This window comes from Hibiscus syriacus, unplaced genomic scaffold (genome assembly GCF_006381635.1).
Source record: "Hibiscus syriacus cultivar Baekdansim isolate YM2019G1 unplaced genomic scaffold, ASM638163v2 tig00110676_pilon, whole genome shotgun sequence".
Classification (NCBI taxonomy): Eukaryota; Viridiplantae; Streptophyta; class Magnoliopsida; order Malvales; family Malvaceae; genus Hibiscus; species Hibiscus syriacus.
In genome coordinates, this window is record NW_024062820.1 from 747,359 (window position 1) to 767,570 (window position 20,212).

Consider the following 20,212-nt stretch of genomic DNA (forward strand, 5'->3'; position numbering starts at 1 on the left):
TCGCGTTGCGATTCTGGAAAATCGCAATGCGAATTTGTACTATCGCATTGCGATTTTCAAGAATCGCGTTGCGATTTTGGAAACTGATTTGCGATTCTGGGGATCGCGTTGCGATTTTTATTTCGCGTTGCGATTTTGTTGGTCATTTTGGCAAATCCAAAAAAAGTTGGTTAAAATCGTATATTATAAGGCATTTTTGGTCACTGAGGCGATTTTCTCTTTAAAAATATATTAAATCTATCAAACAATTTATCAAATATAATATTTTTATTGTAAAAAAATATAATATTTTCCCATCATTTATTGCTTTCAAATTTTTTGCGGAAGTTCAAATCTCATTATTTCCATTTTCCATTATATTCTTTTTTTTCTGGCATTGGTCATACTATTAGTATATGTATTATTGTATATCTCTTAACACAAACGATGGTGTTAGCTTAGTGGCTCCACCCTGTATCTTTCATTTGCGTGACTAAGGTTTGAGTTTGCCCAAGACCCAAATTTTACTTCTTTGTAACTTAATTTTCTTCTAATTAGGTGGTGACATGTGTCACCAATAACATATATCATGATCATGTGTTAACACATGTCAGATCCTGGTTAAATGATTAATTTATTAAATTTTATTTAATTTAGGACCAAATTGATAGCATATATAAATAATTAGGTGGTGACAGGTGTCACCAATGACACGTGTCATGATCATGTGCTAACACATGTCAGATCCTAATTAAATTATTAATTTATTAAATTCTATTTAATTTAGGACCAAATTGATTATATAAATAATAAAGACTGAATGTATAATAATGTCAATTCCTTTTAACTGCCACTTCATCATTTGTATCAATTGATAACGACTAGTATCTTAGTTGAAACAATTAAATAATTATGTTGTATGATTGATAAATTTAAAAGATCGATGACAAAAGTAAAAAGGGCTAGATAGTTAAATTGTCAACCAAGTAGTTTACACTTTTATTTATACGTCAAAATAACATTTTATAAATTTAAAATTCGAATTATTTTCAACCTCTTCTATATCCTAACTACTTTTTTTAATTAAAAAAATTTCTTCAACAGATAAGAATTATACTATTATATTTATATAAAAAATACGTATCACATGAAATAAGATGAAATTAAATAATAATAAATCTGACATAATTGAATTTAATTGAATTATTTTGAAATTTAGGGTTTAGAATGAAATTGAATTACTTTGGAAATTGAGGTTTAGAATGAAATTGAGGACTGTTTTGCAAGTTTTAAAAGTTGGGGGACCTAAATTCAAGTGTCTGAAAAGTTCAATAACCTTTTATATAATTTACCCTAATTTCTAACGGTGGTTTAAGTTGGGGGACCATATTGCAAACGGAATAAATGTTGGGGGACTATATTGTAAGTTTTAAAAGTTGGGGGACCTAAATGCAAGCTTCAGAAATGTTCAATGACCATTACTATACTTTACATTTTTGAAGCTTGCATTTAGGTCCCCCAACTTTTAAAACTTGCAATACAGTCCCCCAACATTTATTCCGTTTGCAATATGGTCCCCCAACTTAAACCACCGTTAGAAATTAGGGTAAATTATATAAAAGGTTATTGAACTTTTTAAACACTTGAATTTAGGTCCCCCAACTTTTAAAACTTGCAAAACAATCCTCAATTTCATTCTAAACCCAAATTTCCAAAGTAATTCAATTTCATTCTAAACCCTAAATTCTAAAATAATTCAATTAAATTCAATTATGTCAGATTTATTATTATTTAATTTCTTCTTATTTCATGTGATACGTATTTTTTATATAAATATAATAGTATAATTCTTATATGTTGAAGAAATTTTTTAATTAAAAAAAGTAGTTAGGATATAGAAGAGGTTTAAAATAATTCGAATTTTAAATTTATAAAATGTTATTTTGACGTATAAATAAAAGTGTAAACTACTAGGTTGACAACTTTACTATCTAGCCCTTTTTACTTTTGTCATCGATCTTTTAAATTTATCAATCATACAACATAATTATTTAACTGTTTCAACTAAGCCACTAGTCGTTACCAATTGATACAAATGATGAAGTGACAGTTAAAAGGAATTGACATTATTATACATTCAGTCTTTATTTTTTATATAATCAATTTGGTCCTAAATTAAATAGAATTTAATAAATTAATCATTTAATTAGGATCTGACATGTGTTAGCACATGATCATGACACGTGCCATTGGTGACACATGTCACCACCTAATTATTTATATATGCTATCAATTTGGTCCTAAATTAAATAAAATTTAATAAATTAATCATTTAACCAGGATCTGACATGTGTTAACACATGATCATGATATATGTTATTGGTGACACATGTCACCACCTAATTAGAAGAAAATTAAGTTACAAAGAAGTAAAATTTGGGTCTTGGGCAAACTCAAACCTTAGTCACGCAAATGAAAGATACAGGGTGGAGCCACTAAGCTAACACCATCGTTTGTGTTAAGAGATATACAATAATACATATACTAATAGTATGACCAATGCCAGAAAAAAAAGAATATAATGGAAAATGGAAATAATGAGATTTGAACTTTGGCAAAAAATTTGAAAGCAATAAATGATGGGAAAATATTATATTTTTTTACAATAAAAATATTATATTTGATAAATTGTTTGATAGATTTAATATAGTTTTTAAATATTAGTTGATACAATATTTTAAAAGAATAAATTTAAGATTTATATATTTTTAAACTAAATTTAATAATTATATTTTTCATATTTATAATTCATGATTATATATATAATCTTAAGTTGAGTATTTCTAATATAATTAATAATTTTAATTTCTTATTAAAAATAAAATATTCAAAAAATATAAATGATTCATACATTAATATATGAATATATATTTTTTATTTATACATCTAAATATAAATATACATTTATATAAATATATTTTTATTCGTATATTGAAATATTTTGATTAAAATATAAACATATTTTAAATACTAGTTTATACAAGAAAAATAAAATATATCAAAAATATAAATGATTCATACATTTAAATATAATTTGAATCATTTATATTTTCTATACATCTATATTTAATAAGAAAAATAAAATTATTGGGGGACTGTTTTACAAGTTTTAAAAGTTGGGGACCTAAATTCAAGTACCTGAAAAGTTCAATGACCGTTTATATAATTTACCCTAATTTTCTAACAGTGATTTAAGTTGGGAGACCATATTGCAAACGGAATAAATGTTGGGGGACTGTATTGCAAGTTTTAAAAGTTGGGGGACCTAAATGAAAACTTCAGAAATGTTCAGTGACCATTACTATACTTTACCCTAAAATTAACCACATCTATCAAAAAAATTGAAAAAAGGAGAAACTCTAAAAACAAATTGAGAACTTAATAAAATTAGACCTAAAATCCAAAATATAAGTGTCGAAATTAAATAAATTCCACGCCCCAAACATGACGAAATTCTAAAGCAAATGACAAATATTTGGTATTATTTTTAAAAGAAAAAATAAATTGTCCTTTGATTCAGCTACAACCAGCTCTACCGTGGAAACACATCATCCAAACCGACTTATAATAGGGTGTTTATCGAACGAGTCGATTGCGAGTTAGACAATACTTGACTCGTACTTGTTAAAAAATATTGGTACTCTACTCGTTGCTCGTTAAACTCACTGTTCGATTTGTTACTCATTAAGCTGGTTGATTGACTCGTTTTCCATTGCTTGTTAAGCTCGCTGCTCGACTCATTACTCGTTAAACTCACTAGAAATTGGTAAAATCTACTAATTTTATATAGAGTTTAAAATAAAAAATTAATAAATTTACTAAAAGAGTTATCAAAATAAAGTATGAAGCAATTTCAATGTCTAAACTTCAAAGTAACAATCCACAAATACATAAAATTAACATATTAAAACTAAGGTATCAATTATAGGGGTGAGCAAAATTCGACTCGACTTGAAAAATAGATTTTTTTTTTAATTTTGAGTCAACTCGAATTATAAATTCAGGTTTCAAGTTCGAGACGAGTTGAAATTTTGAATTTTTGAGTTAATCGAAAAATCAAAAATTTGACCCAAAACTTTGATAGTTTTACGATTTAGTCACTGATTTCATTATTTCTTCAATTCCTCCTTCATTTTAAGTTTATTTTTACTATATTTGAACCACATGCTCCTAAACCATAATAGAATACATGTGTACTTTTAATTCCTCTTTTTGATAACAAATTTTTTATTTTTCAAATTAGTCTTTCAATTTTTCATAATCTCTTTATTCCTTCAATTTGTCATTTATTTTAAGTCCATTTTTACCAAATTTGAGCCACATGCTCCTAAACCATGTTAGAATACATGTGTACTTTTAATTCCTCTTTTTGATAACAAATTGTTTATTTTTCAATTTAGTCATTCAAATTTTCATAATCTCCTTATTCCTTCAATCTTTATTTATTTTAAGTCACTTTTTTTTTATCAAATTTGAACCACATGCTCATATACCACAATAGAATACCTATGTAACTTTAATTGTTATTTTTTAACTAAATATATACTATCTTTTTATTTAGTCCCTAAACTTTGCATTTTGCTCAATTTGATCTTTTGACTACAATTACTTGCAAATTCTTTCTTTTCATCAATTCCTTGACTCATTTATACTCTCATCAATATTTTACCCTCAAAAGATTTTCTTTAAAATATAATATTATGAATATATTTCATAATACTATCAATAATTATAATAAAATTAGTCAAAAAATTGGAACAAATCATTTCCATAATACTATCAATAATTATAATCAAATTAGTACAGAAACTCGAATAACTAGACCTGAATTTCTTAAACTCGACTCGACTCAAAATAATTTCAAGTTAAGTTCGAGTTGTAAAATATGACTTGTCAACTCGAATAACTCGAAATTTTTTTACTCGACTCGATCAAATGCTCACCCCTAATCAATTCACAAATACATCAAAGTAGCATATTAAAAGCATTCTTAAAAAAGAAGTTCAACGACACATAATCAATATTAAAAATAAGGAATCAACATCACATCACATCACTTCAATTCATTTATTGTTGCTTTTAATCGTCAAATCACTAAAAAATATAAAATAAAATAATGAGATGCTCACGAACTTATCGAGTTGAATTGAACTTTACTATGCTCAATTCATTAAAATCTTGAGTTGAGCTCGAGTTCAATTCAAATCAACCCGAAATAAGCTTTGACAGAATTTTGACCGAATTTAATTTGAACAACTCACGAGTTACTCCAATCCCTTGTACGTTTGGTACATTTAAAATTTAGTCCTCTTAATTTTATTTTGTAACCCCTCACACGTCGGCAACTACATAGACAAGATAGACACAAGTGGACTCAAAATGACGCAGAAAACATGATGGTGCGGCAGGTGTCAAAAACTGAACAATGGTCAGCGATGAAACGTCGATTAAAGATTTCCTTCTAAAAGAGAAAAGGTTGAAGAGAGAGAGAGGAAAAGGGTTTAAACTTTCCAAAAATAGAAAGTTTCTGATTTTTTGGGCTTTAAACCCACATTTAGAAAGTTTTAGTTGCTTTATTAATTTGGATCCAAATCTAATCAAAATCTCATAATGGTCCCCAAATTTAATTAAAATTTTAATATAGTCCTTGAAATAAATTTTAACAAAATTTTAGGCCCTAATTTGGGGTGTGATAACTCTCCCCTTTAAAAGAAATTTCGTTCTCGAAATTTACCTGATGGAAATAGATGCAGAAACTGAACCTCCATCAACCCCAATATCTCCCAAGTAGCATTTGAGAGGCCACAATTACTCCATCATGTCGACCAGAAAGATCTCCCCATGTATCTCTATAGGACATCCTCTAAAAATACGATCTAACTCTATGGACTAACCTACGGGACTTTGAATTGTCATCGAACTATCAGTATTCTTAATCGAAATATTAAGGCCCCAGAAATGGAACATGACACATAGGAATGGGTATATCTATTATCAAATAAGGAAAAGTAGGGAATTGAATGAATAATAACAATATCTGCAATCACATCAGACTCATCGCAGTCTTGTCAACGTCTAGCAGCGTAAACCAACCCATGTTGTCATGCCTCAGATCTGGCTGGACCCCTACTTTGAGAAGCTCGGCCTCTACTAGTCTATCCCGATGCTCTCTCTTGACTATAACCTCTATTTAAACAATTTACAGAAACCTACGAGTAACTCTCGAAGAACGCTGATCGAACGGGTCTGAAGGACGAGAAACACTAGATCTAATCAACCCTCGGTCAAGGGAAATACGAGTACCTTCATAAAAATGTATACTTAAAACAATTCCATAATCAAATCTCAAATAAATAAGCAAAAATGCTAAAAATTATAAGCATTTTTGAATTAATGGGTTCGATTCAGAGCTTTTGGATCAGAATTTGGTAAAATGGATAGCAAAATCAGACTCATGACGTCGAAAAACGTCAAGATAGAGGTTTTTAGAAAAAGTCAACGGCAATCAACGGTTCGATTCAGGTTGGACCGAGTCGGGTCAGATCGAGTCGAACAGGTGGGTCGGGTCGGGCAGCTTCTAAAAGCCCACCAGGCGGTGGACCTTCCCCACCAATACACTAAAATGCTCTCCTCGATTCATCAGTCACGAAATCAAAGCCTATTTGTCCTTAAAAGGATTCTATGAGCGTAAATCTAAGTTGGAAGCCTCGAAGTTTACCTTTACTGATGATAACCTTTCGACTACCGATAACCGTCCTTACCCTGAGCCACGACCGAAGCTTCTCCTTTGTTCTTTTTGTGATTTTTCTTGCGATTTTGCGAGTGGTTTTTGTGTTGTTTTGTTTGTGTTTGCTTTCTACCGAATACTATTCATTTTTTGTGGCCTTTTCTTGTTTGGTGCCTCGATGGATTTTTTCTTGTTGTTGTTTCCTTTTTTTCATGTTCCTTTCGTTCGACTTTGCAGGGGCTTATAAAGTCGTTTGCCGGAGAGATTTCCGGGGTTGTTTTCGTTAGCTTCGGGGGTCGTTTACCCTCGTTTCCTGATTTACTTGGGGTTGATGGTTGTTGTTGGCCGACTAAATGGGATGGAACAGTCCCGATTTAGTCGGGATTTTTTTGCATTGTCGATTTTTGGCTTTTCTTTCGGCATTGGTTGTTTTGTACACGGAAATATCGGCCGATCTTGGCGGCGCTCCTTGGCTGTTAACCTCCTTTGGCTAAGCATGAAACCCTAATTTGATTTTTGGGATGGGTCAAGCCCTTAATCGTGTTTGCTGGGTCAGACTACCCGGTTGGGCTTATTGTTGGACCTTTGCTGGACTGTTGGACCCGGTTGGACTATTGGATTTGGATCGTGCCTTTGATTCAGACCTGAAATGGTTAAAAAATATATAATAAATAATAATAAAATATAAATATATAATATATAATATATAATATATAAAAATAATAATAAATAATATGATATAATAATAAAAATTATATAATACTATATTTTCAAAAATATGTTTTCAAAAATCGTTTTTAAAAAATATATATATTATACGTTTTCAAAACCGTTTTTAAAAAAACATATAATATATGTTTTCAAAATCATTTTTTTAAAATTATATATTATACGTTTTCAAAATCATTTTCAAAAAACTATATTATACATGTTTTCAAAACCGTTTTAAAAACGATATATTATACGTTTTCAAAACTATTTTAAAATATATATATTATACGTTTTTAAAATTATTTTAAAAAAACTAAATATTATACGCTTTCAAAATCATTTCAAAAAACTATATTATATATGATTTTTAAAAAAATACGTTTTCAAAAAATATATATTATATATTCACAAAAACTATATTTACATATTATGCTATAATATAATAACGACCTCGGACGGAAATATGTGTCTACACAAAGCAAGTCGATTGTTTCGTGGGATTAAACCAAAGCATCGTTGTTCATGCTGGGAGGGAGGGGACGAGGGTCGGCAGGGAACAATGGGGAGGGTTTTTTTTTTAAATGTTTTCTTAAATAAAATATTCAAAAAATTAAATAAAATATTTAAAATTATAAGATTATGACACATGTTATTAAACGGGCGAAATTAACGCCATTGACGGCGTCATATAAAATAATAATGTTTATAACATTAGACATTGAGATAAATCAAAAAATGATTTAGAATATATTTGGACATTAATTTTTGTATTAAGTTTTTTTTATTGAGTAAATTATATGCTATCATTTAACTTTAGGTATCCTATCATTTATACTATTTAAGTTTTAATTTTATTGATTATATTAATAAATTTTTATTTTTATTTCAATTAACCATTGAATTATTAAATCATTAACACCACGACAACTGACAAATGTCTATGTAATTAACAGGTGCCGACACAATAATCACATCAAATTATATAGTTTATCTTTTTAATATAATCCTAATAACTTTTTAATCACTAGCGTTATCAAAATCAGAACTTTGAAGCTAAAGTCCTCGAAAGGACAAAATACAGAGCTAGTCTAAGAAGAAAAGAGCGGTGATGCATCATGCTAACTCCAACATCATTATCTACATTTTTGACAAAAAGGGATCCCTTAGATAGGGCTGTAAATGAGACTCGATCAAGGCTTAATAAATACTCAGATCAAATAGACTCGACTCGAGTTCGACTCAAATTCTTAACGAGTCGAAACGAGCTACTTGATACTCGACTCGAAAAGCTCATGAGCAGCTCGAAAATATAATATATAAGATTATATTTTTAAAAAAATTATTAATATTTATGTATTGATTTTTTTAAAAAAATACATTAAGATTTTCATGCATTTAAGGTTCAGGTTCGAGTTTGAGGCTGCAATCGAATTAAGTTTAAGAATTTTTTTTCTTCATTTCGAGCCTTTTCGAGCTGCTCACGAGCTTCAATTCAGGATTTCGAGTTCGAGTCTAGCTTAAAAATTTTAAGCTCGCGAGTTTTCAAGTCAAGTCGAGCTCAGTAATACTCGAGCTCGACTCGACTCGTTTACACCCCTACCCTTAGAACACAACCTTTGAAAAGTAAAAATATTTAAGTTTTTATTACAACCAAGTATAACTATTTTTTTCCCAATAAATAAGAATTTATATCAGTTTACAATATTATACATCAATGACTGAAAAAATATTTATAACTCGCGTACGTGATCGGTCGAGAAATCAATGGATATGCCATGGAGACAAAAACACACGGTTCTTCCATGCTAGTACCATGCAACGAAGAAGGATAAATTACATCCCAAAACTTAAGCGACAAGACGGTAGCTGGTGCTCGAAATAGGAGCAACTGAGAGCTATGGCAGTAGACTTTTACAAACAGTTATTCTCAAGCTCCAAGGAAGAAAATCAACAGTATGATGTTAAAGGCCAATTTGCATTTAACCAAGAGAACTTCCAGGAGGAAATCAATCGACCAATCACAGATGAAGTCAAACAAGTGGTTTTTGACATGGCGCCGTTAAAAGCACCGGCAGTAGACGGATTTTACGCTCTCTTCTACCAACGAAATTGGAACGTGGTAGGAAACAACATCTGTAGGTTTGTAAAGGACATTTTTGCAGGGAAACCATTTGAGGATGAACTAAATCGAACGCTTATTGTGTTCACAAAAAAGGTCAATGGGCCAAAGACGATCACCCAATTCAGGCCAATTAGCCTCTGCTCAGGTCTTTATAAAATTTTAACAAAAACCATAGTCAACCGACTCAAACCATACATGACACATTGGGTTTCACAAAACCAAACAAGTTTCGTACCTGGAAGATCGATCATAGAGAACATCATTATCGCATAAGAAGTTATGCATTCTATGCGCTCTAAAACCGGAAAGATAGGATTTATGGCGATCAAGATAGATTTGAAAAAGGCTTATGATCGATTCGAATGGTCATTTATAGATGATAACCTAAAGGACATTGGATTACCAGAAAACTTGTGTCATTTAATTATGCGTTGTGTATCGACAGTATCGATGCAAGTCTTATGGAACGGAACTGCATCCGAAACTTTCAAACCGACGAGAGGCATTCGGCATGGGGATCCGTTATCCCCATATCTATTTGTTTTATGTATTGAGAGGCTTGCTCAAGCCATCCGAATTAGTAATAAGATGGAAGGATGGAAACCAATTCGTTTATCACGTAATGGACCGGAGATCTCACACTTATTGTTTGTCGACGATATGATTCTCTTTTCAGAAGCAACGGTTAATCAGGCAACCATTGTCAAGGATATTCTCGAAAAATTCTGCCAAGCTTCAGGACAGAAAGTGAGTATTGCAAAAATAAACATCTTGTATTCGAAGAACGTTGACGAGCACTGTAAAGAACAATAAATGGATTATGCGGATTCAGAGAAGTTCGAGATCTAGGACGATACCTCGGAGTACCTCTACTACTTAGTCGAGTCACAAAAGCAACTTATCAGCATATCGTACAGCGAGTACGCGATAAATTGACAGGATGGACGGCCAAGTACCTATCGCTAGAAGGCGGATAACATTGGAAAAAGCAGTACTGGCAACAATTACGTTTTACTCAATGCAATCTACCATGCTACCGAAAGGAACATGCAAGGAAATTGAGAAGATAATTCGAAACTTCCTATGGGACAAGACAGATGCAAATCGTGGAATAAGCCTCGTAAATTGGGAAACACTATGTAACCCGATTGCAGGAGCTGGTCTTGGATTTAAACAACTAGAAATACAAAACGATGCGTTTTTAATGAAGCTTGCCTTCAACTTAATAACCAACTCAAACCAATTGTGGGCACAAGTACTAAAAACGAAATACAAATGGAACGGCGTCGTCCCGCAAGATCAGGCCAAAATGCTCACGTCTATGGAAGGGCATTAGTCTCGTGTGGGGAGAAGTCCGAGATAGTCTAGTTTGGACGATTGGAAACGGAGAATCTATAGATTTCTGGAGAGAACCATGGCTAGGGGATATTGGAACACTAGACGGCCCAAGTAACAGATCGAGGAAGGAGGGCGAAATTACCTGCAATAACGGTGACAGAAATGGTCGATGAGAATGGCGATTGGAAATGGGCATTAATCAACGGATTGCTTCCTCTTCATATTATACTTTGATTAATGGCTACAATGACCCCAAAAAAAGTTAAACCGGGATGGAAATGGAATCCGACCCGAGCTTTTACCGTAAGATCCGTATATGATCTCCGAACGGGTTATAACTCAGAAGCGACAGAGAAACTATGGAAAGCAATTGATCAATTCAAAGGAATACAGAGTGTAAAGATATTCTTATGGTTGGTGGCATACGGAAGATACTTACAAACAGCGAGAGAGTACGTCGACACATGGACACCGATAACAAACGTGGAATCTGTCGATCCAGTGTGGAAACATTGGAGCATCTGTTTCGGGAATGTCCAGCAGCTATGGAAACATGGAAGCCACTTGTCAAACCAGAAAAGTTCAATGAATTCTTGGAGATAAACATCAAAAGTATGGATGCTGGTTAACCTGGAAAACCCAAAGTATTTTGCGAAGGAGACAACAGAATGGGATATTCTTTTTGGTTCGCTACTGTGGACGATATGGAAACATAGAAGTAAAAAATTATTTGAACCAGAAAACACGAGAGATCAACAATATATGAGCAAGGAAAAAGACTTCAAGCAGAATGTAGTCGGTTCAACATATTCAACATAGGAACAAACCTGAAGGCAAACGAAAACCGCCACAATGGGAGGCTCCACGAGTCGAATGGATCAAGCTCAACACGGACGGAGCAAGGGACCAAGCAGATGGATATGCTTCTTGCGGCGGTGTAATTAGGAACAATACTGGCGAATGGATACTCAAGAGCAATAGGAATTTGCACAGAAGTTGAAGCCGAACTATGGGGTATCGTAGAAGGATTATCACACGCATAGAACATAGGTGCAAGGAAAATAATCCTAGAGACAGATAGTGGGGAAGCACATCGCCTGCTGACTCAAAAGGAACAAGGAAGGACATCACCGACCATTTTACAACACATACGTGAATTATTGGAGAGAACATGGACAATATCCATATTACAGGTGGAACGTAGAGCTAATATGGTAGCAGACAAAATGGCGAAGCTAGTGGAGAAAGCAGATTTTAATGGAAGAACTTTTCTGGAGCCACCAAACGCAGTAATGGCAACGTTGCATAAAGATAAGTTAGGAATAGCAAGTTGATGAACTCTTAGTTTAGAAACAACCTTTATATACCAAAAAAAAAAACTCGAAGAAAGAAAATGTTAAAAAATCTATTTAAAAAACTCGAAAAAAATTAAAGATGTGAATAGATCTAATTATTTTGGCAAACGACTATAATATGAGATTAAGTTATTAAAATATCACTAAAAATCGCAAACCAAAGTCGAAGGTCGTGAGAAATTTATCTACGAATGCATACGTATCTAACTTACCATATGTCGAAATTTATTCTAGATTCAAAGCAGGATACATCAATATAATAACAAATAAATGTCATCTTGATAAATTACAACGATGTTAAGTCAAATCTTAAAAAATTAAACAATTAAATCAATTAAACATCAGGTAAGAAGATCAAAACGTGCCAAAACAGACGAAAATATACTATAAAAGTAGAAAAAAAAATGTTCCGTAAAAATAATATTAAAACTAAAAACGAAAAATCCAAAATATAAAGAGGAAAGAAAAACCGACCAGCACTAAAACTAGTGCCGCCGACAGCCATCTAACCAAGACAAGTCGCGCAAAACGTAAGAGAACTTATCTGTAAGGCGAAGAAAAGTCAAATACAGAAGTGAAAAAGATTTAAGAACTGATTCACGTCACACAATTCAAACTCCAAATCTAAAATTAGGTTCAAGTAGAATAAAATTAGAAAGAAAAAAATATGGTAACAAGGACAAAAAAAAAGAAATAATATTTAAAGTAAAATTTCTCCTAAAAGAATAGTCTCAATATCTTATTATATTATTACTTATTATTTTTTAGCTTCATTCTAAAATAAGTGTCGAAACTATAATGTTTTTCATAAATACGTGCTTAAACTCTTTTTTTTAATAATACAGGTGTTTAATGTTATAAACACTATCATTTTATGTGCTTGGACTGTAAACTCCGTTAGTTTTCTTTGTTAAGTGACATGTATCACATTTATGATAATTTTAAAAAAATTATTTAAAAATTAAAAATAAAATTATTTTTTAAAAAACATAAAAAAAATTGAAACAGTCCCAAAACTTTGAAAACCCTCGTTTCAACCCTTAAACTGACATCAACCACAATTCTTTGCCGTCGACGAAGGTCCACCCGACCTCACATCCCCTAACGATCAATAACCCTATGAAATCGATATCAATCGATTTTTGCACCCCATGAACCCTAGGTTGAAAATCACGATCCGACGTGATCTCAACGGCCAATCAGCGGTAACTATGGCGATGTATGACTAGGAAGATGGCAAGGACTACATCGGTGGTTGTAGTAGTGGCCGACAAGGGTGACGATAGTGGGTTAGGATTATAGATTATGAATTTTTAGGGATTTGTAAATTTTAATTTAAGAGAAATTAGGGTTTTTTTTAATAAATATAAGAATTTTAATTAAAAAATAAAATTATAAGAATGCAATACATGTCACTTAATGAAGAAAACTAACAACAATTACGACCTAAACACCTAAAGTGATAACGTTTATAATGTTAGGCGTCTGGATCATTCAAAAGAAAGTTTAGGCACTATTTGTGAAAAACACTATTGTTTAAGGAGAATTGTATGTCCAGCTCAGTTGGTAGAGCGCAAAGTTCTTAACCTTGTGGTCGTGGGATCGGGTCCCAAGGTGGGCAATTCATAATTGGAGGTCACCCACGGAAGTTGCTCTCAATCTGGCGTTGAGGGCAGCCTACTATCCTACCTCCCCTTATCCCATTACATATGGGAATAGGGTCAGCTAATTTTTGCTATTTTTTAAGTACTTATCTTATAATTAAGCCTTATTTTTGTTGTAGTCATTTAAAAATTCATCATATTTACTTTAAATATTTTAAATAATTAAATTTAATAAAAAAATATTGAGTTAAATATTTTTAAACATATTGTTTATTAAAATATTTAATAAAGATTAATTTTAGTAAAATTAAAAAATATAAACTAAAAATTCCCCTAATGTCATTCAACCATTAAAAGGGGAGAATTTTGTTCAATCCAACTCAAAATCGACCCAAATAGTTTAAAGTTGAATTTAACTTAAAATTTCATAATCTTAAAATTATCAAACTCGGCTCGAACTCAAAATTAAAAATTGAAAGTTGATTTGAACTTTAAAAAAACTTGAACTCGAAATATTTTCATACTTAGCTCGATTGAAGCTTAAACTCGGGCTCGATTCAAACTCGAAAATGAATCTTAAACCCATGAAAATCTTAAAATGTTTTTTTAAATTCTAAATGTTTATATTATTAATAATTTAATTTAAAAAATAAATTTTAATATATTATTTTTTCGAGTTGCTTGCAAACTTTTTGAGACGGATATCAAGTAACTAGCTTTGGCTCATTAAGAACTCGAGTCGAATTCGAGCTCAAATCGAATCATTTCAATTTGAGTGTTGACTAAACTTTAACTGAATCAAACTCGAATAACTCATAATAAACATTAAGGATAGCGACGACGATTATTTCATGGTCAAATTTCAACCACCGATGGTTATACCAAAAGTCTCTTTAATGGTCATATAGATTGTTTTCGATAATGAAAATTTGCATCATTAATCTGAATTAATCATTAAGTTCTAAGATTAAAATCAAAGATTTATTATATCGGATTGAATATGAATTATTATTCATTGTTTGTTATCACAAATATTTTTGGTCATCTTAAAGAATATGTACTCTAATTCACTGATAGATTTAAAAATATTTTTGAAAGTGAATATATATATATATATTGATAAAATGATTTTTATGTGGGATGTATAGCAATAAAATTTTAAGATGATTACACTCAATAAAATAAGTAATTAATCGGGCTAATTATTTAACCCAATACCGTAAGTTGGTTAACTATTTAGGGATTTACGACATTTACTATAATGACTTGAAATTTATCACGTTGGCATGACGATTTCAATAAAATATATTTTTTATTCTAAAAAGTTAATATGAATTTAAAGAAAAAACACTGTCTATGTCACGGGTGGAGTGATATATAATTGATTCCACTTGAATCTAAAAAATTCTTAAATTAATGAAAAAAAGTTAGTTCGGTATAATTAATTTTATTTCAAAGTCGATTTAATTTAGGTTTAAAGGAAAATATAATTGATTAAGTTCATTTTTTATATTTTCCAACTCATTCGACTAATTATTCACCTCTGCATGTAGTTTTAGTGTAATATCTAAATATTTTTCTTTCTACATAAATATTTCAGTTGTCTTCTGATAACATACATTTACCAATTATTAATTGATGTATAATATTTAAATTTAATAAAATAATTGCACAGTACATGAACATGGACTGATACAATTAATTAAAGGAGGAAATTATTAATATTATATATATATATATATATATATATATATATATATATATATATATATATATATATAAGAAATGAAATGAAATGAAAGGACTCGTTTTGAGAAAATGAAGAGCAAACATTCATGCATCTTTATTATTAGGGATGGGCATGGGTCGGGTTTCGGCCAATCAGACCCGACTCGAAAATTGTACATCCTTCACTTTACTCGATCGACTCAGAAAATATATACCTCCACCCGACTCAAATCTGGCCCGACTTTTTAAGATAAAATTTGAATCCGACTCAACCCGAAATAATAAAAAATATTATTTTTATTCAATAAAAACAATGATTTAATTGAAAAAATAATATATAGAGGGTTATTATTGTAATTATTCTTACATATATAAGGTAAAATTATATATTTTTTTGGGACTGGTCGGATCGGATATTTTTCACCTAAACCCGAATCTAACCTAACCCGAACATAATCTTTAAAAAAATCGAGTCCCATGCCTATCCCTATTTATGATTGCAACATTATTTTTGTATAAGCAAGCGAGGGGACATTTTTTTTTATAAAGGGGGCAAATTACTTATAAGGAAAATGTTTCTTTGGAGTATTAGAAAAGAATAAATAAGATTAGGAATGGGCTGAGGAGAATGTTAAAAATATAAAATATTTTTTGAAAATTTTAAATTCTCATATAATTTATTTTATTTTATTAGTGATCAAATTTTAAAACTTTAGCTATAAAAAAGTAATTTCAGGAGTACAACATTTTATAATTTCAAATCTTGAAATTTCTATTATAACTTTTTTAAAAATTTACACTTTTGAATAAAATCATACATATATATATATATATATATATATATATATATAAAGAAAACTATTATAGTGACAATAATGTGAAAGAACTTGACACATAATAATTCATATATATTATATTGTATTATTCCTAATCGCTTGACCAATTTGTCTACTTCAAGGATATATAGCCTATAATATAGGACAGAAAGAGTCCCTCTCTATGTCTGTGATTGTGTCCACAAACATGGCCAATTCTCATTGAAAAATATGTGTTCAAACACGCATCTACACGTCTTGTGCTCTACAAAAAGTTGAATTTCAAGGTCACAAAGAAGAAGAAAAAAATCAAATAAAAGACATATGGGACCATATTTATGGTGTGATTTTATAATTATCCTCATCAATATTGCCATTATAATTTAAGTCATTAATTTGACTTGTTCTTGGGGATGGATGACTGCTAATCTTGCTTTGTTTTGAAATGGGTTCTTGGTCGTTTTTGGAAATGCAAACTCTTCTTTTGAAAATGCAAAATTGGGTGGCTCGATCTTCATGAATTTACAAATAAACCAATATATATATATATATATATATATATATATATATATATATATATATATATATATATATATATATATATGATTTTTTTAATAGTTTTGGAGGATTATAATATAGTATCTATGGACGGAACCTAGATTTTGTGTTGGGGGCAAACTTGAACTTTTAAAACTCCAAGAGGCTGAATTTTATCTTATAAAATTTCAGGGGACGAAAACAGAATTTCAATGGAAAATACATAGAAAAATATAAAATATTTAATAATTTTAAATATTTAGAGTGGCGACAGCCTCCACCCTTCAGTCCATCTCTAGTAGTATCTATTCACAATCTTTTTTTTAGTCGTTGACAATGTTCAAACACTTTACAAACATAATTATTTAAACCTGAAATTTTAAGAAAAACAAGAATTTATTTTAGCACTAACACTACTTAGTGAATATATATATAAGGAATTTTCTGACAAGTGTCTAACGTATCATTAATTGGAAGTATTTTAGTGGAGATTATGAGTTAATTATAACATGACTAACCAGGTACGCTAAACCTTCCAAATTTAGTAGCAGATCGAGAAATACTTTTTAGACGAATATAATATGTAGTAATAACAAAAAAATTTCGTATGAGATGAACACAAATAAAATTTAGGATGAAACACTTTTAATATAATGAACAAATAACATAAAAAATTCGAATTCCAGTGTAGACATTGGATTCTACATGCATCCGCCACTGTCCAAAAATTGGCTGTCCCTTTTTTTTCATATGTATGGGGTAAGGGAAGGTAAGATAGTAGACTGTCCAAACTAGGTCATAAATGTTGACACGGTATTTGGTTCCGATGTGGGAAGGCTACGGGAACCGGTCACTACTAGTTCTCAATTGCCTTGCATGGGATAATTTAGGATTCACATGGGGTAAGCGACAACCATGCTAGTTTTGGTCGCACCAAGTTGAACACAAAATGTGATTGCCAATACAAAAATGCATAATCCAAAACTAATTTGGACCCATGAAAATAAGATATTCATTTAGCTATTCATGAGAAGGGTAAATTACACTATAACTCACTGTATTATAAGCGAGTTTATAATTAGATTTTTATATTTCAAATAAACAATTTAATTACTCCATTTATTGCTTGTGATAACTAATTTTTTTATAAATTAGATAAATACAAGACAATATTTGTTTAAAGATAATTCTTAACTATTTGTCATTAAACTTTAACTCTAGTAGAAGAAAAGGGGACCACGAGGGGGGACATGAGTTCATAGACCAAAAACAGTCTCAATTTATTCTTACACGTTTGTCTAAGAAGCCACCCCTCGACGTAAAGAAAACAATTGGTTTTGGTTTTCCCAGTATATAAAGGAACCTATCTGTGTCTATAAGCACATTAAACCCACACATGGTCTTTTGTTTCTTCTCTTTCACATGATTCCTTTGCTTGATTTGAGCTAAGCAATCTCAAGCAATCTCAATAAGTCTTAGTATTTTTGTTTTTCAAGTATGGAAAGTGGAAACTTTGTTGTGAATGGAGGGATCAAAATGCCAATTGGCTTCAGATTCCATCCGACAGATGAAGAGCTTGTGGTTCATTACTTGAAGAGAAAAGCTTTGTATCTCCCGTTACCTGCTTCTGTCATTCCCGAGTTCAATGTTCTCCACACTGATCCTCGGAGCTTCTCAGGTTTGTTCACCATTAGTTCCTCAAAACACTTTCAATTTTCCTTCGAAACCCAGCTTTGTTTTCTTGTTTTTCAGGTGATTCGAAAGAAAATAAGTATTTTTTCAGCACCAGGGATGGTGATAATGGCAGTAGCAAAAAACGCAAGAGAATAGCTGGTTCTGGGTACTGGAAACCCGTAGGCAAAGAGAAGCCGATTTTAGCTTCTGGAACCAATGAAGTAATCGGGATGAGGAAAACTCTGATTTTCAGTGAAAGCGAGTGTTCTGATGGGACCGAGACTCGTTGGGTGTTGCACCAGTATCGCCTTGTTGACTCGGTTGCAACTCTTGATTCAACTCAGGTAATACAACAAACACAAGTAGCTAGCAGTATCAAAATATTTTGATTAAAATCATCATCTTAACTATGGGTTTTCCCCCCATATTTGCAGATGTCCATTGGAGATTGGTTAGTTTTCCGAGTGTTTCAGAAGAAGAGAAACAAAAGACGTAAAAACCAAGGAGTCAAGACATCTGGTGCAGTGAACATGGCAAGTTGTATTGATTTTACAGTGGAAGACAGGTCTGTCTTTGGTCCTCCTCCACAACCTACTTCACCAAGTTCATCCCATGGATTAGATGAGGAAGATGAAAACAGTGGTTTAATTACTAGCTATTCGAGTTGTTTGTTGTATGAGAAAGCAGTAATAAAAACCTGTATCAGTGGAGTTTGAATCAGATATCATTTAACTGTGTGCTTGCTTCAGTTAAATTATACTAGATACCACTAAATCTTAGGTGATGAATCATTTATACTACTTCGATTTAATTGTTTCAATTATAATTAAATTTTGGTTTTGACTTCAATTATACCTCCGGGAGTAGTGTTAAATTTTAATGACAAATGATATGGATAGATTCTTTTGTCACTTTGACGACATAGCTAAACCGACATCGTTTTGATCTGACTATTGATTTCAAAATGACATCGTTTTAGGCACTGAACTTTAGGAATGTGTCGGTCTGTTGTTTGTCTTCTCGAAATAATGCTTCTTAATGTTCGAGTTTTCGAACAAACACCCTAAACTCCTCAAATCAAAGAAAGTCTCTAAAAATGAGAATAGTTTTTTTGTTTGTTTAATTTTATCGATTTTATGTGGGTTTCGTGAAAAACTAATCCCATGAGGAAAAAAATGAGTGAAATTCAAACATTTTAATACTAATATTGTAGTGAAAAGCAACCAATGACCGGCAATAATTCAATGTCAATGATGACAAATAAAAAGTACAATACCAAAAAAACTAATTATTTAAAAGTTTAGTGGTGAAATTGATATATCACTAAAGTTTAGTACCTAAAAACAACACAATTTTAGGCATCAATAACCACATGATCAAAATGATGTTGTTATGTTCATACCATCAAATTATTTGGATTTTAACGGTCCAATGTTATAATTAAAGTCAACTAAAATTTAATATTATAATTATAACTATTAAAAGTTTAGTAGTATAAATTGTTCGTCTAAAATTTAATAGTATCTAGTGTAATTTACCGCTACAATTACCATAAACTGCAT

At 31.1% G+C, this 20,212-nt stretch overlaps 1 protein-coding gene across 1 annotated transcript; it reads left to right on the forward strand.

Annotated features, from left to right (window-relative positions):
* The first annotated feature begins 18,348 nt into the window (after positions 1-18,348).
* Positions 18,349-19,375, forward strand: LOC120137834 (NAC domain-containing protein 83-like). Its single transcript, XM_039153486.1, has 3 exons — positions 18,349-18,654; positions 18,729-18,994; positions 19,085-19,375. The coding sequence occupies exons 1-3, from the start codon at positions 18,474-18,476 to the stop codon at positions 19,364-19,366; spliced, it is 729 nt and encodes a 242-aa protein (XP_039009417.1). The 5' UTR covers positions 18,349-18,473; the 3' UTR covers positions 19,367-19,375.
* Positions 19,376-20,212: the final 837 nt, after the last annotated feature.

Excerpts from the sequence above, each read along its gene's own strand:
- LOC120137834 (XM_039153486.1), top strand. The coding sequence starts at position 18,474 with ATGGAAAGTGGAAACTTTGTTGTGAATGGAGGGATCAAAATGCCAATT. Across the intron at positions 18,655-18,728 it reads TGATCCTCGGAGCTTCTCAG|GTGATTCGAAAGAAAATAAG; the intron begins GTTTGTTCACCA and ends CTTGTTTTTCAG. Across the intron at positions 18,995-19,084 it reads CAACTCTTGATTCAACTCAG|ATGTCCATTGGAGATTGGTT; the intron begins GTAATACAACAA and ends CCATATTTGCAG.